This window comes from Haemorhous mexicanus, chromosome 2, assembly GCF_027477595.1.
Source record: "Haemorhous mexicanus isolate bHaeMex1 chromosome 2, bHaeMex1.pri, whole genome shotgun sequence".
Classification (NCBI taxonomy): domain Eukaryota; kingdom Metazoa; phylum Chordata; class Aves; order Passeriformes; family Fringillidae; genus Haemorhous; species Haemorhous mexicanus.
The window spans coordinates 98,747,922-98,766,176 of NC_082342.1; the positions used below are offsets into that span (position 1 = coordinate 98,747,922).

At 36.8% G+C, this 18,255-nt stretch overlaps 1 protein-coding gene across 1 annotated transcript in view; it reads right to left on the bottom strand.

The window, feature by feature from the left end:
- The window catches only part of MYO16 (myosin XVI), a 259,909-nt gene that overhangs the window by 201,467 nt on the left and 40,187 nt on the right, over positions 1-18,255 (bottom strand). Inside the window, exon 4 of the mRNA XM_059839709.1 lies at positions 8,321-8,429. Within this exon, the coding sequence (XP_059695692.1) occupies positions 8,321-8,429 (109 nt within the window). The remainder of the gene's footprint in view (positions 1-8,320; positions 8,430-18,255) is intronic.

Genomic DNA, 18,255 nt, shown 5'->3' on the forward strand with positions numbered 1-18,255 from the left:
TTCTACAATAAGGACATTGATGATCCTTTCAGCTAAAATTAGTTAAGTGAACTGTCTCTTAACTTGCATGAAAACAAAAATATTTTTTGTAATTTATTTTAAAAGGCTGACACAATTTCAAGGCTTAATATTAATGTATTAATTTGTGGATATGTAATGCGTGTTTATTATTTTTTGTTATATTAATACTAGAACACAGAAGCAAAATATCAGTATATCTCTGTCTCTGGCTACTTCTGGTAAATATCATGTCTGAAATGAGATCATCACAGATGGTATTTCTACACTACAGATTTTACTGTAAGGTTTTAATATGCTATAGTTAATTTTTTGTGAGAGAGCAGTAAAAGCAGACTGCTTAACAAATGCAAGGGAGGCAGGAGCTGAGGGTGAACACAGGTCAGGCAGGTCACCATCCTTGCAGGGCACAGTTCCGCAACCCAAAAAAGCAAACAGAACAGGTCTGGTGATGGGAATCAGGGCTAACAGAAGTTCTGTGGTTGCCAGAAAAGCCTCCAGTGACAAATCCAAGTAAATCAGATGAATCAAGGAGTCAAGTCAGTGGTCCAGGTTTGGGGTCAGCATGGATCATGGCTGGGCACAGGATTGCCTCAAGCAAGGACCTGAGACTAAATGTGGCTCCAGAGACAAAGGATGGATGAAAGATCATGACAATGCTGCTTCCAGCTTTGGCCCCCAGCTTAGCTCCTTCCCACCCAACAGCTCCCAGGTCACAAGGCCACCACTGCTGGCCTTGAGCTCAGGCAGCCAGGGCCCTGGGAGGAAGGCTGGAGGGCACAGGGCCTGTGGGTGCACTGCAGGCACTGACATTTCTTTCCATCTTGATTAAGGTTATAGTTTTAGGAATTTTATAAAAAAGTGATAATATGGTTCTGATGGTAATGAAATTGATTATTTCTTGATGAGTTGTTTAAAACTACACTGAAAGGGCATCCCCAGTTCCTGATGTTCTTCACAATATTTTCTCAAATCTTAGCAAATTGGTCAAGGAGATGCCTGTCTTTCTTCTTCCAGCATCTGTTAGAAAACTAGATAATAAACTACTGGCTATAATTTTAAATGTTAATTTCAATGTCAAAAATTGACTGCAAAGTGAATTTAAAGGTTTTCTCTTTGATAGAAACATATGGGTGACATGCTGGAAGCATAAAAATACTAAGAAGAATCCAAGACTTCAAAGCTCCCCAAGAACTATAAAAAATTAAAAATTAAGGTAGCTCATTCACACTTATAATAGAAAACACAAAGGCCAAAGGCAAATAAACATTGTCAGCTATGAAATTTTCCAATGTCTCACATTTTCCATGTGCTTCATTTTTTGAAAGGACCTACTGAAACATTTCACTTATTCCTCTGTTCTCACTGGCAACACCAACATCTAAACCCTACCATCAATTAATCAGGTTCTCAGAAAATAGATTTTTTGTGTGTGATAATCTTATGGGTAGGTGGTTCCCAATCAACAAAAATCAAAGGGAAAAAAACTTTGAGCCACCTTGAGGCAGTTTTGTTTTGATTGCCTATTTTTCTGTCAACCTACTGCATCAATATTGTTGAAAGAAAATTTTTGAGCATAAATTAAGATCGTGGTGCATGTGGTTCTGAAACAGAAAATATATTAGGGAATTTAGTTTTAGCTGAAGCTTGCTGATCTTTAGTGCTAACAATCTCTATGTGTTGGCATTTTAGTGAGTTCTTACTGGAGTATATTAGCAATAATTCCTTAATATCTGTGAAATAGTTTGAAATATTAAAGTCTAGACCAGTATTTTTCTGAAACAATATTGATTTACATCCCTTTATTTTCTTGACTGCACTGAAGAAACTCTAAGAGTTTTTCTCCCCTCATTAGATTACTAGATCTGTTCAGGGGTTTCTGTATCACAACCTCAACACTAAAACATTTTGGTGTGCACATTCATTCTTTTTCACTAACAACAAATAATCCAAATGAAAAATACACACAACTAGGAAATTCATTTTGATCTTGTTCTTACAAAAAGTGCCAGAGTATTGCGAAACACACAAGGAGATGTACTGCCCAGGTGTTGGCAGTTGTGGGGCTGTAGGGATGGGTTGTGTGGGGAAAGGCAGGGGCTGTCCCATCAGCTCTAGCAGACCTTCAGGAGGACACAGCTGAGCCTGCAGCCAAGTGTGACCCGTGGCAAAGCAGACACACACTCCTAAAGGAGCTCCATACCTGAAAAAACAAAACAACCCAGAATGGAGCAGAGGAAAGTGTGAAGAAGAAAAGGGACAGAGAGGGAGACTGCCATGTACCAACTCCGCACCTCCATGCGCTGCTTGTGATGGTGGAAGAGTTTGGAGTGAAGAAGTGAAGCCTGAAAAGAGGGGAGGAAAAGTCTTGTCCTAATGTTTGTCTTTTAATTTTTCTCTACCTGAGCCTATTCCAGTTGACTAATTCATCCAAGCTGAATCTGTTTAGCCTGTGACAGTAACTGGTAAGCAATCTTGCTGTCATTGTCAGGAAGGGAATGGGTGAGCAGCTTCGTGGGAACTTTTACTGCAACCACACCAGATTTTATGCATAACTTCAAATTAACTTACAGTTTAATTTTGGTATATCTTCCTATCACATTCTAGATTACTGTAAAGTGTCAGGTTTGCAGTAAATTTTTCCTTAATCCTTGCCCACTACTTTTCTAAATTAGATTTTTCTGCACATGTCATATGTCCCATATGTTGTTAACTGTTGGCTTCAGGGAAATTCTCCTTATTGTAGTAATTGACAAGTTGGCTATTTCTGGCTAATGTTAAAAGCTGTCTTCTGTGTAGGAATCTGCACTAACTAACATTTAGCTTCTTTTTTTTTTTTTTTTTTAATTTCTACCTACTGCTGCAAGGCAGAAAAATGAATTTATTTCTTCTATTTTGCAGCTGAAGAGTAAAGCTTAATTCCCTTGCTAGTAAAAATTTAACAAACAATGATCTATATTTGCAAAATCTGCACAACATTTTAACTGATTTAAACCATACAAAGCCACCTAAATGGATGGGGCTTGCACATGATTTTTGCTCTATATGCAGTTTTCTGAGACACCTGAATATGATCCTTTTAATATTCAAGGAACAAAACAGACCTATTATTCCCCCAGCTTGGAATAGCATAATAGATTTTGCTTAACTGCATGAAATCTCTGTTACCATCAAAGGTCAATAACCTTTAACCAACTATTTTAAATTCATTTGCCCCCACAGAAACTGAATAATACTGTGTAAAACACTTTGCAGAAAAGCAATACCCATTTTTCTCCTGTACCTGTGTCACAGTAGAAAAAGGAGTACCATCTGTACCTTTGGGTAGATATGTTATTTAAATATAGTCAATCTTCAAAAAATAAAATCATGACAGACGGTTTTCTTTTGCTTAAGTAATTATCTGCTACTGCATGGAACTCTCACTACACAACAGATAAGAAAGCCATTAAATTTGCTTTGAGATCCATGTGATATGTAGACAGTTCTTTAAAAAAAAAAATGTAAATGTCCAACTATTCTTTTCTCAGATTCAACAATAAGGCTGATGTTCTTGGAGTGCACAGTTATCCTACTGAAACTGAAGCCTGAGATCTTGGAGGAAAAAAGAGATATTTTATTTGGAAACGAATTACAGTGAATGTGTCACCTCCTATGACTTGGCAAATACAGAACCAAGACTTATCTGTCAGTCAGTTTTAGGTTATAGCTGAGTCATGCAATCCACTATACAGCTAAATACCAAGTAACAAAATAAACAAAAATGCTGCCTTCCTCATGGTATTAAATATTTAAAACAGCCTAGTGGAAAAGGAGGAAACAGGATCATATGCCATGATCAGAGTTTCACTGACACAGTTCTACAACAGAACATTCTTCCTCCAGAAACACTGTCAGTCACTAAAAGTGTGATTGTTTCAAAATGTCATAAATGACTCAAAAGATTTGCCTTAAAATATAAAGCTGTTATTAACCAAAACAAAGGTTATGGAAGGTGCTGGGTGGACTTTCTTGATGATTTCAATAATCAGTCAGGTTTAGAATAAAGCAGGACAAATAATGAAAAACTATGACCTTTTCACATTATGTCCTAGGGTGACCTTATGATGCTGGTATCCCCAGTTGTCTGTTCCATTTATGCTGGATATTAAGTTTTGCACCTTAAGACTGGTTCTGAGAGTGAAGGGGCGGAGAAGAGGCATGGAGTTTGTTATCAGAAACTGCACTTGTGCCCCCACATCCTACTCCTGGTCTGTGTTGCCTGCAGTGAGCAGTGGGAGGGAGCTCTCTTCTGCTTTTTTGTTAGTTTTTTTAGCTAGCTGAGGCAGAGAAGTTCCCCAGACTGTGGTTTTTCTTTTTCTTGGAACTGATCCACCCTGCTCTGGGCTGAAAACCCAGAAGAATACCAGGAGCTCACACTTGTGGCACATCAGGGCCTGGGACATGGAATTTTCCAGTGCTGAAGGAATAAGAGACTGAGTGAGGTGAGCTATAACCCATGACAAGGACTTTCTGAATTTGTCATCTCTTCAGAACAGCAAGAAGTTTTATTGTGTAATATTACTCATTGTATATGCTTCTAATATTTTGCTTGTTAAATAAACAGGTTTTTTACCATTTTTCTCCAAGGAAATGTTTTCCCAAACCAGTTGGGGCAGAGGAGCTGCTTGAATCTGTTTTCTAGAGGCACCTCTTTAGAAGTTTTCTCCCAAATTTATCCTAAACCAGGGCACATTATTTTTTTCATTTCAGCTCTGAAGAGCGACACTTTCTGAAAGTAAACAGTGAATGGATATGAAGCTGAAGGTGGAAGAGGCAACAAAGAAAACTTCAAATGAAAAGAAAATGAAAAAAAAATTACATGAAGATGGGTTAGCACTGGAATGGAAGCCTAGAGAGAAGTAGACTCTCCAGTCCCACCTGGCCTACTCTCAGCTGGCCTTGCCCCAGCAGATGTTGAAGTCCTCAAATGTCATGACTCTGTTTTCATAGCAAAACAGGAACACCAGTAACTTGGAAAACCAATGACATCTTGGCACAGAACAAATGTAACAGCTTTTACTGATGTTTTTCTTGTAGCTGGTCTAATTAATAACCCTTCTCTTCTCTATAGTCAGCATTTTCTAGAACTGCATTGTTGATAGGAGTATAGACTACTGAATGGGGACCTACACACAGACCTGTAAATTTAAATATCCTAAAAGTCATCCTACACAGCAGATTTCTGTGTGCCAGCTGGCCATTCTGGGCTCCCTCCATAGCCCACAGAAAGAAGCAGGCAGTTCAGATCCTAATTCAGGTGCCTCATTACAGATGCCTACCTTCAAAGCATCTCTTTTGCTCTAAGAAGGGTTCGCTATATAAATCAATCCAAAGAGTCCTTGAGCTCATGAGCCCACTAGGCTTCTGAATGCCCCTTGAATAATCTAATACCATACAGTTAAGCTCTTCCACACACTTTCCTAAGCATAAAGCAGGTTGCTGTATTTCCCTTCCATCCTCGATTAGAGATATCTTAAATGAAACTTACAATGTGGCAGAGTTATTACCCAACAGAAATAATGATCTTAATATGCAGAGGATGCATACCTCAAATTCTGTTCTCTTAGGTAACTGAAGTCTGCTAATTTCTTTCTTCAGTCAATAATTACTTAATACAATGTAACATTATTTATATAATGTAATGTAATGGCAGAGCAAGCTAATTTCTGTACAGGAAAAGAGAATATTTTAACGAAACAGTAATAATTTCATTAGACTTCAGTAATAAAATCTCCACAAAACATCCTAATAAGTTATATTCCATAACAGTAAAGTATATATCAGAGCTTTCTGGCAGTTGCTTGATGATTACAATATTTTGTACTTGTGGTACTCCTGTGCCCTAACAGATCATTTACAAGCAGAACTCAAAAAACCAACTCCAGTAACTGTTTTAAAATATATAAATCATTAAAGGCATCCAAGGCTATTGTTATCACTTCTGGCTGCAGGCCTTCGGCAGAGTAAATTAGGTTACTTCAAACAATGAAGTGCAGTTGAGTCACTGAGATCTGTGGTGAAATTAAACAGATACAGTGAACTACCACAGTAGTAAAATCTGTAAGAAGTTGTATACACCCTAGACCTCTAAGAACTCTAATGTTTCCAATTAACAATGTTTTCTGTGGTTTCAAAGCTACTTGTTCCAATCTTACTTTGTTCCATCAAAGTAAATTGATAGCTTCTGCTTTTCTCATTAGCTAAGCTATAAGGCACCTAATTTTACTTTTCTCTGTGATCTCTGCAATTAGAGGCAATGACTGGAGTGTAGTCTACTCTACACACAAATCTCTTAAAATTTTAAACCAGGATGCACAACTGAATGGAGAATTGAAACAAGAAAATGAAATTAAAGCATTTTAGGAATGCAGGGAAGTTCAGAGAATAGGGAAATATTCCTAATGCATTGTATTTAAAGGCTGAGACTTTGGTAGGGTGTTTCTCAATACTACAGGCCAAAGATGGTATTTACTACAGGATCAGCTAATCTTGTATAAAGAGGCTTGGTCCTGACCTTGCTCTGTGTTGAGGTATTCATATGCAGGTGTGCATGGGGGTTGCTGCCACGAGGAGAACTTCACCAAAACAATGCACAGAGAAACACTGAGGGAGGGAAATTCAAAGTAATTCATACTTATACTGCTTATTTTCCTTCAAGAATCTCCTCCACAGTTACTATTAATCTTGGTAGACTATACAAATATTTCATAGGTCCTAACGAAATTTCAAAAGTCAAGTGCAAAATAAGGATACTTTGAGCTGCCTATTGTTACAAGAATAATACTAGCAGACCAAGGAAAACTGATGAGCATTTTGACACTGATCACCCAAAGACCAGGTCTTCATGCACTACTGCAGTTAAGGGGTAGGATTGATCTATCCTAACAATCTAAACCTAAAATTTGTCAAATTAAGTTCTTATTAGTAAGCAGAAAGAAACAGTCCTGGGAGTCAGTTCTCCTCACCTAGCCAGGATAGAAAGAGATGAAACAATGCATACATTTCCTCTTTCTCTCTATTGACCTAAAGGTCTGGATGATTAACTTAAGCCTATCTACCTAAAGTTAGTAGAGGTAGATGTCGCCTTCAAGATATTTAAGTTTCTTTGATTTGGTAACTTCCAACATTTACAGACTCACTGTTTAATTATGAACAGTGCCTCTCTTTCCTATTGTAAAAGAGATACCTCTATAAGCAGACTACATCTTGTATGCTCTGGGAGTTTTGCATGTTACCTGTTAAATGCCAGTCAAAGTATTTGGAACATTTAGACAACAAATATCTGTGGTTTTAAAGGCAATCAAGGTTTTAGAAGCTAATAGCTGCTTTGCCATTAGAAAATCCAAAACCAGAGCTGTGAAGACACTGCCACATACCGAGGAAACAAAATAATAAAACGTGCAATACTCTGGATGTGTGCAGCACAGGACCTGACACTGTGATTTCTTTGACATTTTCCTTAAGTGTTCATTAACAGAATATAATTTAACTTAGTTTATGCTAAAAAAGATTCCTTATATGGAGACAATGTTGAAAATACAAATTTTTACATTATTGCTCATTATATATGCTTAATGCCTAACCCTCAGTGTTAAGAGGAGCCACATACAATGTTAAGACAACCCCTCATAGTCAAAAACAATGCTAGAAATCTCACTTCAGAACTCATATCTAAGTTTGGAACTGATGAGCAACAAACCCAGTTTTTCAATACAAGTCCTGTCATCTATAACATATTAAGCATAATTCATAACCTTGCTACAGTACTTTCACAATTAAAAAAAACCTTAAACCAACACTAATGTTTCTGAATGAGAGATAAAGTATCATATGCATTTTCATTCAAATTTTTTGCAAAGATTTATTTATTTAGCAGTCTATCACTTGGAAAAAATATTTTCTGAGACTATAGATGGGAAATGAAACAAAATGTGAAACTCAGTCCTTGAAAAGTTAAATTAGTTATTTTAAAAGCTCCTGTATTGCTGCAGTTTCTCTGCTTTTGCATTCACATTCTAACATCTCCATACAAAAGGTCAGAAGCAGTTTTGACAACGACAACTGCCATTAACCTTTGTTAGTTGTTCCAATTTAAACGCACTGAAAACATTTGTGGTTCCAAATTATCTTCCTCCCCTTTGTTCCCAAACTGATATAGTTCAATTTGCTTTGGTGTGACTTCCATCAAATCAATACACATCCTTATTATTTTTATGACATGTTCAATAAAAGCATTCCAAAAGCTAAAGAGCTGACTTACCATTTTCTTCCAAGTACATCAGAAGGATGCTGCTAGATTCAGTCCCTTCTACAGCATAATCAAGTGCAATATTTCCATTAACATCTTGCAGAAGCACATTTGCTCCAGCCTACAGACAAGAATTAAAAGTTCTTTAGGTTTTTGCACTGAAATCTCAAAACACAACTGAGGTTCTTACATGATCCTATTCAAAAACATTTCAAATTTGGGGTTCTTAGGCAGCAGGCTGATTATAACATGAAACAAAACCAAAGACACAAAAAGGCAAAGACAAAATGAAGGACTCATGAATGTCAAAAAGGCTGCCTTTGTCTGAGACAGCTGACACTGTTGCCACACAAGCTGTCCAGTCTGGCTTTGCCACACAGATGTCTGAGTTGCTCATCGGTGAGTTTTGGAACCCACCACCATTTGCAGCAAAACACTTTAAAGTCAGCTGTCACTGACTACAGCCTGCCTTAAAACACTCCACCAGTAACCAGCAGTGGTCGGGGTGGCTGACAAGCAGCACAGACACCCCTGCAGCAGGGAAGGGCAGACAGCTGGCCTGGGTAACCTTGTCAGCTGGCCTGACCTCTTAAGGCCTCATCCATCAATCCAACCTCAAAGAGAACCATCCATTGCTAAATGAAATTGCCATTTGTCACCAACTGGAGACAATGAAAATGAGCTTGATAATTTCAACTGTAGTCTCTAAAGAAGCCAGGCTGAAATTTCTCTAAGTTTCATTCAGAGTTCAATATAAATGAGTGACAACTAAGAAGAGCCCTTGGGGTTGAGGGGTGGTGAAATGAACAGATTCATGAGAAGCTTGAAAATAAACCACCAGCATGATTGCATTTTCTGCATTAAAGATTGTTAATGTAAGAATCTGTAGGAAAAATTTTTTTTTTTTAAGTAAAAAAGCTGTCATCCTTAATATATAAATGTCTGGTGGACATAGAAGCATACATTACTAGTGTACATCATTAGAAGTTACATTACTAGTGAACTGCCATGTATCTTCTTCAAGAGGTTGTAACATTAATTAATTTCAAATTTCTTTCAATGGCTTTGAATGGCAAGGAATTATGAAATAAGTGTGACCTCAAGTAAATTTAATTACTTTTCTTAACAGCTTATATGATAAAGAGTTTAATAAAAATTAGAAGTGCCAAGGACTGCCTTTCTTAAAACCACAGCAGCAGAGGTCAAATGCAATATGAAATTATTAATAGAAGACATGACTGCTTTTTTCAGGAGCTTTCTCTGTAAGTATTGTATCAAAGAAAAACTTGCAGTAGGCTCAGGTTCTGGCTCAGCTGGTAATTTGACACAAAAAAATGAGCAAGTTCATGTAAGCTTTATGTTATCAAACTTGAAGCTGAACTGTTAGTCTGAGGTGATCTGAGCTTCCAACAGAGACCAGGGGCCAGACAGGCATCAAAAATTACTCACCTCAGCTGTCTCAAACATCTCTTACATCCTATTAGATCACATTCTATGTGGCAAAATAATCTGTACTCCTGCAAAACACACTACTTCCTTCTAGCCTTATCTTGTTGCACTGACTGTAAGGGGAGCCCAGAGAGCAAATTTAGATTAGATGTATTTCTTCTGAATTTTTAAATGAAATTAGATTTGACTCTCATGCTTATTGAAAAGGAATGGAAGGAGACTTAAAATTGTAAAAGCTTACATTCATGATAGTGCTATGAAAATAAATTTCTACTGTCTGTCCTGCCAGATAAAATGAAAAAGATGATAGGAAATCAAATAAAGGGTGGATTTGAAGATCCTAGTATCTTTAGGGGACGGTTTAACAACTATTTATTGCACTTGTTCCACTACTAGGAAGTACGATTTTTGTTTTGCTTTCTACCCATGTGTTGGTGAAGGTAGAATTACAAAAGCAAAATAATTTCGTATCTTATTATTTTGCATATAACAAAACCTCAGAAAAATTTGCAGCAATCTATTCTTCCTTGCATGTAGATAATCTCCAGGTAATGTCAATAGACCATTTTCTTCCTTGTTGAGTTAAGAAACCAAAAGACCTTTGACATATCAAACGCAGGAAAAGTAGGATAATTACTTTGGTCAGCAGCACACTTTAAATTCATTTCTAAGATGAAATATCACAGAAGGAAGGATACAATATGGAATTACTCATCTCCAAGTAATTTTATTGGGTATTTCTATATTAATATCTTGAAAAATGTTTGCAATGCTCCCAAGCAGTTTATTTTATGGGTTTAATAATAGGCATTTTTAATTGGGTGTATCATCCCTGCCTCCCAGCTCTGCACCATCTGTGAGCTTACTGGGGGTGTGCTCTGTCTCACTGCCCACATCAGCAATGAAGACCTTGAACAGGACTAGACCACTACTAACCAGGGGCTACACCACTAGTGTGGAACATATTGCAAACATCACAGATATTGCACCTTGGTTTAGATTCAGATGGCCAGAAGTGTGCTAATGAACTTGAGTGCTCTGTTACATTTACAACCTTGTAGGCCAGACAATAAGAAACCCAGATGTGACTAGAGACAGAATTCAGATTATCTGAATAGAGTCCTACTTTGTCCTTAGGTTTCTGCTCACAGCCCTTGAAGGAAACATGAGGAAAACTGTCCCCATGCTGATGAAATTGCTTTCCAAATTTGCATGCATACCTTCCTTATACATTGACTGTGATTGCATATTTATTCCATTTCAATACAACTCACTTGAATTCTGCATGCAGTGCTCAATGTATGTGAAAAGTTACTGGCTTACTTATTTTCAATACATCCTCATTCTCATGTCATTTCTCAATAAAAATGATAAATGTTTTACAAAATTGTATGCACTATTTGCCATATATACAAAAAAATTTTGAGATATTTATTTGTCTGCAATGATAAATTGGTTCTATTTCAGTAAGACTACAGAGGGAACATCTTTAAATATATTACCTTAAGGTGTTTCTAAAGACACCAGGTTAAATAACACCAAATGCAAAATGCAACTGAAGTGCATTTGTGCTATGCAGAATGACATCCATATGCAGATACAGCAAAAGAGATTGAACTCTGGTGATCAATAATAACTGAGTAGACTTTACCAGATTTACATAATATCCCCACGTAATCAGAAATCAGAGCCTGCTGCCAAAGAGAAAATGCCTTTGGCTAGTGAAAGGACAAAAGATTTCCTTTCTAGCTCCAGAAATGATGATTTTAAATACTTCAATTTTTATTAGGATCACACTAGCTTGTATGTTTTAATTCTGTTTTAATTTCTTTCTGTTTACCTATCTGCAGAATCTCTGATGTTTTCAACGTTTTCATTTCAGAAAACCAGAGTAGAATAGCTAATTTTCTAATAAAGTGGTGTCCCTAAAGATTAGCTAGAGAGCTCAGGAGCAATGTTGCTGACGTAGGTTAGATGTGCACAGTTCCACAGTACTAATCTATGTGCATGACCACATTTTTTACCAACATGATGCAGTTTAACATGGTTTCCCACTCAGTGGAAGAGAGATGAGCAACTTCAGATTCAGTGTAGAGTACGTGACATAAGTACATCTCCAATGACACTTATCCCATGATCACATCTTTGTACAGCTAAACTTGGAGCTAATTTAAGACAGTACAAAGAACACTGCTTTTGCTTAACAGGATGATGTAGGAGCTGAACTCTTCCTCCTCAAATCATGTTCCAGAAAATGGGGAAAGAACCATGTAGTTTCTGAAGTCTAAGCACTACTGGAAGTTTTGATTTGCAAGAATTTACAAGAACTAGTGACTGCATGACATCATCACATGTGAACAGTCCTCTACAGTGCTCTGTCCCTATAGAAGCTACCTCTTGCCCCTTGGGAGAGGCACCCAAGGATAAATGCAGTCACAAACTCTTAAGACTGTGTTGCTGCAGCTGTATCCAGTGGATCAATGTCCAAACTCCCACTGCTAAGCTAAAAGTTGAGTTAAGTCCATATTCTACACTTAGGAAGCCTAATTATTGTTAACTCAGAGGCAATCAATAACCAATCAATCTCTCAACATTTTTTTTAATAATTAATTGATTCTAAAAAGCAATTTAATTTGCAATGGGGCAAATTTTTCATTAAGTACTTAATTTTTTAGAAAGTATTAAAATTTCCTTCTGTACTATTTAATATTTGGCCAATATTACTTCCTACTATTTATTATCTCCAGTGCTGTGACACAACTTATGGTTCCCAAATGAAAAAAAAATCTACCTATCATTATCCAAAAAAAAAAACCAAAAAAAAAGAACAAGTGCCCAGGAATCTCCATTCTGAGGAATGTGTCCTTATTTAAAGATTTAAAATGTTTTATTTCCTTCTGTGTCTCTGAAATCCACAATATTTCTTGTATCGGCAGTCTAACTTTATCAGGATAGGTGAAAACCATATGAAAAGCTGTGGGTTTAGACCTTCTCCAGCCATCTCCAGTGTTTAAGGACAGAGTTCTTACCACTGGGTTGTATGTCCAGAAATTCAATGCCATCACACCAATATGGACAGCAGTGTAATCTGATTTAGGCATTGTTTGAGGACTCCTAATTTACCAAGGTTCTCCAAGGACTTGGGAGAGATTTGGGCATTTCTCTGCCTAGGCACTAACTCTTGCTTTCCTTCCCAACTAGGATGTCACAGGTTTTGCAACCAAAGATTGTGGTCAGAAGGGTTTCCCGGTGGAAATACTTTCTGAACCAGTCAGCATCAATCCACTTTAGGTGGAATTTGGGCAGAATCCTGAAAGTCTGACTATGATTCAATTAAAATCTTGAAATTCTTTCTTCTGTTTCGTACCTTAAATTATTCTCTCAAAACTGTGAGCTATGCAGGTTATTTAAATATTTGAAATAAATAAGTAATTTAGCTTTATTCATATAGTAGAAAGTCCCAGGTGCATTATAAAATATTTGTAATACAGAAATGATGACACAGCAATTGCCTCTGTCTCCTAGGATTATCACCATTGGCTTCATGAGGTTTTATGAAGGCAATAAGAAATACAGTATACCCTGAGGAATATGTGAATATGTGTAGTTATAAAAAAAAAAAAAAAAAGGACAGAGGAAGGAAAAAAAAATAATACACATGTTGCTATGGGGAAAAAAAAACAAACCAAAACCAAATTTTTCTCCTAATAGGAGGCTTCTGCACAGTTCTTACAACGGTTCAATTGTTCTACAATATGCTAGCTGTGTGCAAATTGTGCAGTCACCTGTCAACCGCATCACAAAACCTGACTTTTCTATACCTGCTTATATTCTTATATTAGTAATCCATTTTTATTCAATTCCACATGTTTCATATGTATATAACAGTATACACTTATATACATGCAAATGTAGAAACATTTACATACTATTCTCTCATCTGTGTTCATCAATTTCTTGAAGGGATAGGCTAGCAATTTTTCATTAACAGCTTGAACAATTCACTTTTTCATGTTTTTATAAAATATAACCACATGATTTAATAACCGCACCATTTTTTAAATGTCATAAACCAAAATTAAATGTAGTTCTTCATGAAATATTTGTGGTGTTTCACCTCCTCTGACATGTGTAGTTAAATTTTTCCCCCTTTATTGACCTACTTTTTCACATTAATTCCATGAAAGGGTTTTGCTTGTTGAAGGACACCCCAGGTTTACGCGGACACACACCTGCATGTTCTCATGTATGCCACAGCTACTGCGCTAATCCTACATCCTTACCAAAGCCCTCAGTACACAAACAGTTAAAAAGAAAGCAAAAGTAATCAGGATATAAAGCTCTATTACTTTGGGAATAAGGAAACACACAGGAAATCCCACATGCTCATGGCTCCATGGTGCCATGCAATCTTGCTCTCTAACCTCGATGGCTTGCATAAAGTTTCATTCAGGATACCAAATCCCACAAATCTAGCTGGCTCCTCTTTGTGGCTGCTATTAGACTTGTTTGAATCTCATTCCTTAACAAAGCAAAAGGAATAAAGTTGCTCTACACAGTGTTGTGGTTTAGGTCATTAGCACTGGATACCACTTTACACAAATTCACGATGATGAACAGATGAGGAACAGTTCTCAAAGCAAAGCTCAAAAAAAAAAAAAAAAAAAAAAAAAAGCTGAAGGCCTCACCACATTAGGAAACCACTGACAAAGAAATAAAAAATAAAGTGAGATTGAGCAGCTGCTCTCAGTTCAAAAGCATGTCTTCCTTCCAACTCATTTCAACAACAGATTTTCTGCAGGCAGAAAATTATTTCAAAGAAATCACAATACAGCTACTAGAAGAGCTGGGGGAAAAAAGTGATTACAATTACAGGTCCTCCACTGACAGTTCCCCTACCTGCTGCCATCATAATTGAGTTTTGCCTGCTTAGTAAGAAGAAAACTGACAGACACAAGCTGAATATCCTCTTTTGTATTCTCTTTGTGAGCACAAAAAAACTAGAAAATATTAAACCTAAATACTGTCTCTCAGAACACTGATTGCAGACTTAATACTTTCATTTTAACTTTTTTCCACATAAACCTTTAAGGAAGACCCTTCCCCATTACACCACAGAATCTTAAGATATTTGGGAGACAGATAATCAATATCTACACACTCCAGAGTAAATAAAGGATTCCTGTTCCAGAACAAAACATCAAAAGCAACCCATGAAAAAGGCTGATTCAGGACTAGAAAATTAACATGGAGGAAACCTATTTCTAAATACTTACTTTTACTCCTCCACCCCCTAGGCTTGACAAAGAAATGGAAAGGAATCACAAACATTTATAAGCTAGCTACAAAGATATGGAAGTCCAGTACAGCCCATGGCAAAGAGTACAGTCAGCTCAAAGCTGCTCTAGCTTCAGTTTTGGCTTATTGACCCTTAATGTAGGTTGACAAAAGAAAAGAAAAAAAAAAAAGACAACATACTTCCCTTGTAGAAGACAAGAGAGTGTCTGATGGAAAATCATTCTCCAAATAGGGATATCTGCTGCACAGCTAACCCTCGCAGCCTCCTTCCTTTTATACATCTTGAAGAAAAGCAAGAAAGTGGAAATTTCACCTGTACAACAGCAATCCTTTAAAATCCCATTCTTCATCCTTTCTCAGGCAATTTCCATCACTGCAGTTTGTGGGGGACACACCTGATATTTTATTAAATGGGAATTGCAGTAACTCCAGACTGATGACTTGAGCTTCAAAGTATTGTGTTTTACAAATAATAAACCATGTCTTCTCTTGAGCAGTTAGGTTTCTTGCAGTTAGTTAAGTTTCACATCAAAACACCACCATCCCTCAACCATAATAAATGCCATAACTTTTCCAAAATAAAAGGTTTTCATCAAAACCTTTCAGGTTTCTTATGCATTGAAACCTGAACTCCTAAAATATTGAAGAAATGCAAACAGGGGCCTCATTAAGTCTGAAAATATTTTCTCCCTTTCTTTGCAGAGTGTCTCTTAGCAAAGTAACAAGGACCCAAACTCGATATCTATACATATAAATTCAGAACTAAAATCTGTGGATCACAAATCAAAGTAACAACTGTTAGGTACACTAACAAATGTTTCATGCATGCCTTACTTGGGCTTGTGTAGCAATAGAGAAAATGCAGGGAACAAATCCTCCTGCTCAGCTGATTTCCTTCATAGTGGGGCATCATGTCAAGCTGTAATCATGAAAACTAATTCTCCCTCATTAAAATAGAAAAGACTCTCACTTCCTTTTACATGGACTTGCAGAGAGCACAGCTCTGCAAACTGAGCTGACCCAGTGCACCATTTACAGGGTCCTTCCATAACCTTGGATCAATGGTTACCTGCAGCAGGAGTTTCCACCTCTCACACAGGAAAGGCTGCAATATTACTGTCTGCAATATTTGCTCTATTTCAGAGCTTTCAACTCTGTAAGAGTTGCTACTGTCTATAAACCCATGCCTGCCACATTACCAAAACTTTTCTTTCATAGGGAGTAGGAACTGTCTGCCATCTGGATGAGCTTAACTTGTGATATAATAAAGGTCTGAATTCATTTTCAGCATGCCTGATCCCACCCACATCATAAAAACACAAACACAAAGCTCAATCCCTTATGTCTGTGACAACACAGCCTACAGAATCAAAGCTGAATTCAGAGCTTTATAAGTGCCCTCCAAGCATATAAAATAAACTGAAAAGGATAAAACACCAATCTCCAAAAAAGCGCTCTCAATAAATAAGGAGAGAATACAGTGCTGAAATTGTTATGCTAATACTTTTATATAAATGCTAAAATAGATGCATTTGTGTTACAAATTTTTGTTATGCCACTGTTACTCACTTTTTTCTATCATAGGTACATGCTAAACCAGTCAAGGAATGATCATAAAAATGTAGTTTGATATTCACTCATCCTTGTACAAGTAAAGTATTTCAGCTGCACTGTGGATAAAAGTTCTTTAATTCATGGCTCTTCTGGGTTCCATGTTGTAAAAAATGGGCACCAAAATCTGAATACACAACTTAACTGCTCATCAAAACAGACTTACTTTCTTGTTATAGTTTAGAAATTAAGATTTATGGGTGCATGCCAGTGCGCATAATGAACATGCAAGTGTTCCAAAAATCTCAGGCGTGTACCTCTGTGACATGCTGGGTAAAAAAGGATAAAAGTATGTGCCAATACAGTGTCTTTTCACAAAAACATTGTATAGTTGTATGTATATAGGATCACCAATGCCTACAAAAATCCCCAAGTGTCTTTGAAAATGTACTTCCTGGTTGTTGAATTACTTCACAAAATAGTAAAAAAAAAAAAAAAAATAGTACTTTAAAATTGTCAAAGTTCCACAACCATTTTGGCAACCATTTAGTTCATGAATAAAGCATTTTCCTCCTTAAACTAATAGAATGTAGGCAATGTCAGTTCACAAGAAAGATTTTCAGTAAAGTTAAAAAAAAAAAAAAGCTGTCATGGCACATATTACAGATTGCTTGACAGGCATAGTCTGTTTGACTAATGCATGCAGAAGATAAAAGAATTAGCACTGATGACTGAAAATGAAAGACCAACATTCTCCCATCTGTTTGTGCACCATGGGGACTTAAATTCCGCCCATCAGCTGGAAGGCATGAAAAAGGCAAAGAAAATCCCACTCAGTTCCAGTACTGAAGACTTCTGAAAACACCCTAGAAGTGTAGCATGTTTGCAACAGCATCTTTCAAAGTAAAATACAGCTAAGCATGCAGTTCTGAAACAAAAAGTAAAACCTAGTTATCCAGAAGCAGTCAAATTTCTCAAGTTCCCACCCTTGCCATGTCCTAAAACTACAAAATTCATGAGGATTGGGGAATATTCTATTAATTCTAAAGGCATACAGATTTGTATTTGGATCTTAATCAGACAGCAAGTTGTCTTTCATGGTGGTTCTTCAAATTCTGAATCCTAATACAAACCACCAAGGCTTCTTGGAATTTAAAGTCTTAATTTCTAAGCTAAATATAATCTGATTTCCTTGACTTAGCTTTGCCTCAAGCAATTATTCTTATTTTCTCTCTTCTCCCACACAAATATATTGAAACACTGAGAATCATCCAGCTAGTCTGCCTAGAAATTGGAAGAACGGAATAATTTTTGTGATATCCATTTCTGTTTCTTAAGTTCCATACTTTATAAGTTTTTCAACAACTTCAACTGATCATTCTCAATGTCATGAAAATCTCCACCTCAAATGCATGACTAAATTTTGCCACACAATTTGAACACTGATTGCCTCAGCCTCAGGGTATCTTCACATGTAATCACTGCTGGTTTTATGACTGTGAGGAAATAGGCCTTAAGAGCAATACTTTTTCTCTTGCTTTTATTGGCCAGATGTGCATTCAGGCATGAGACAGTTTAGCATAGTCACATTTTAGGGCAAATGAATCTACAGTTTCTGGTGTGACAGGCCATGGGCAGGACATAGTTCT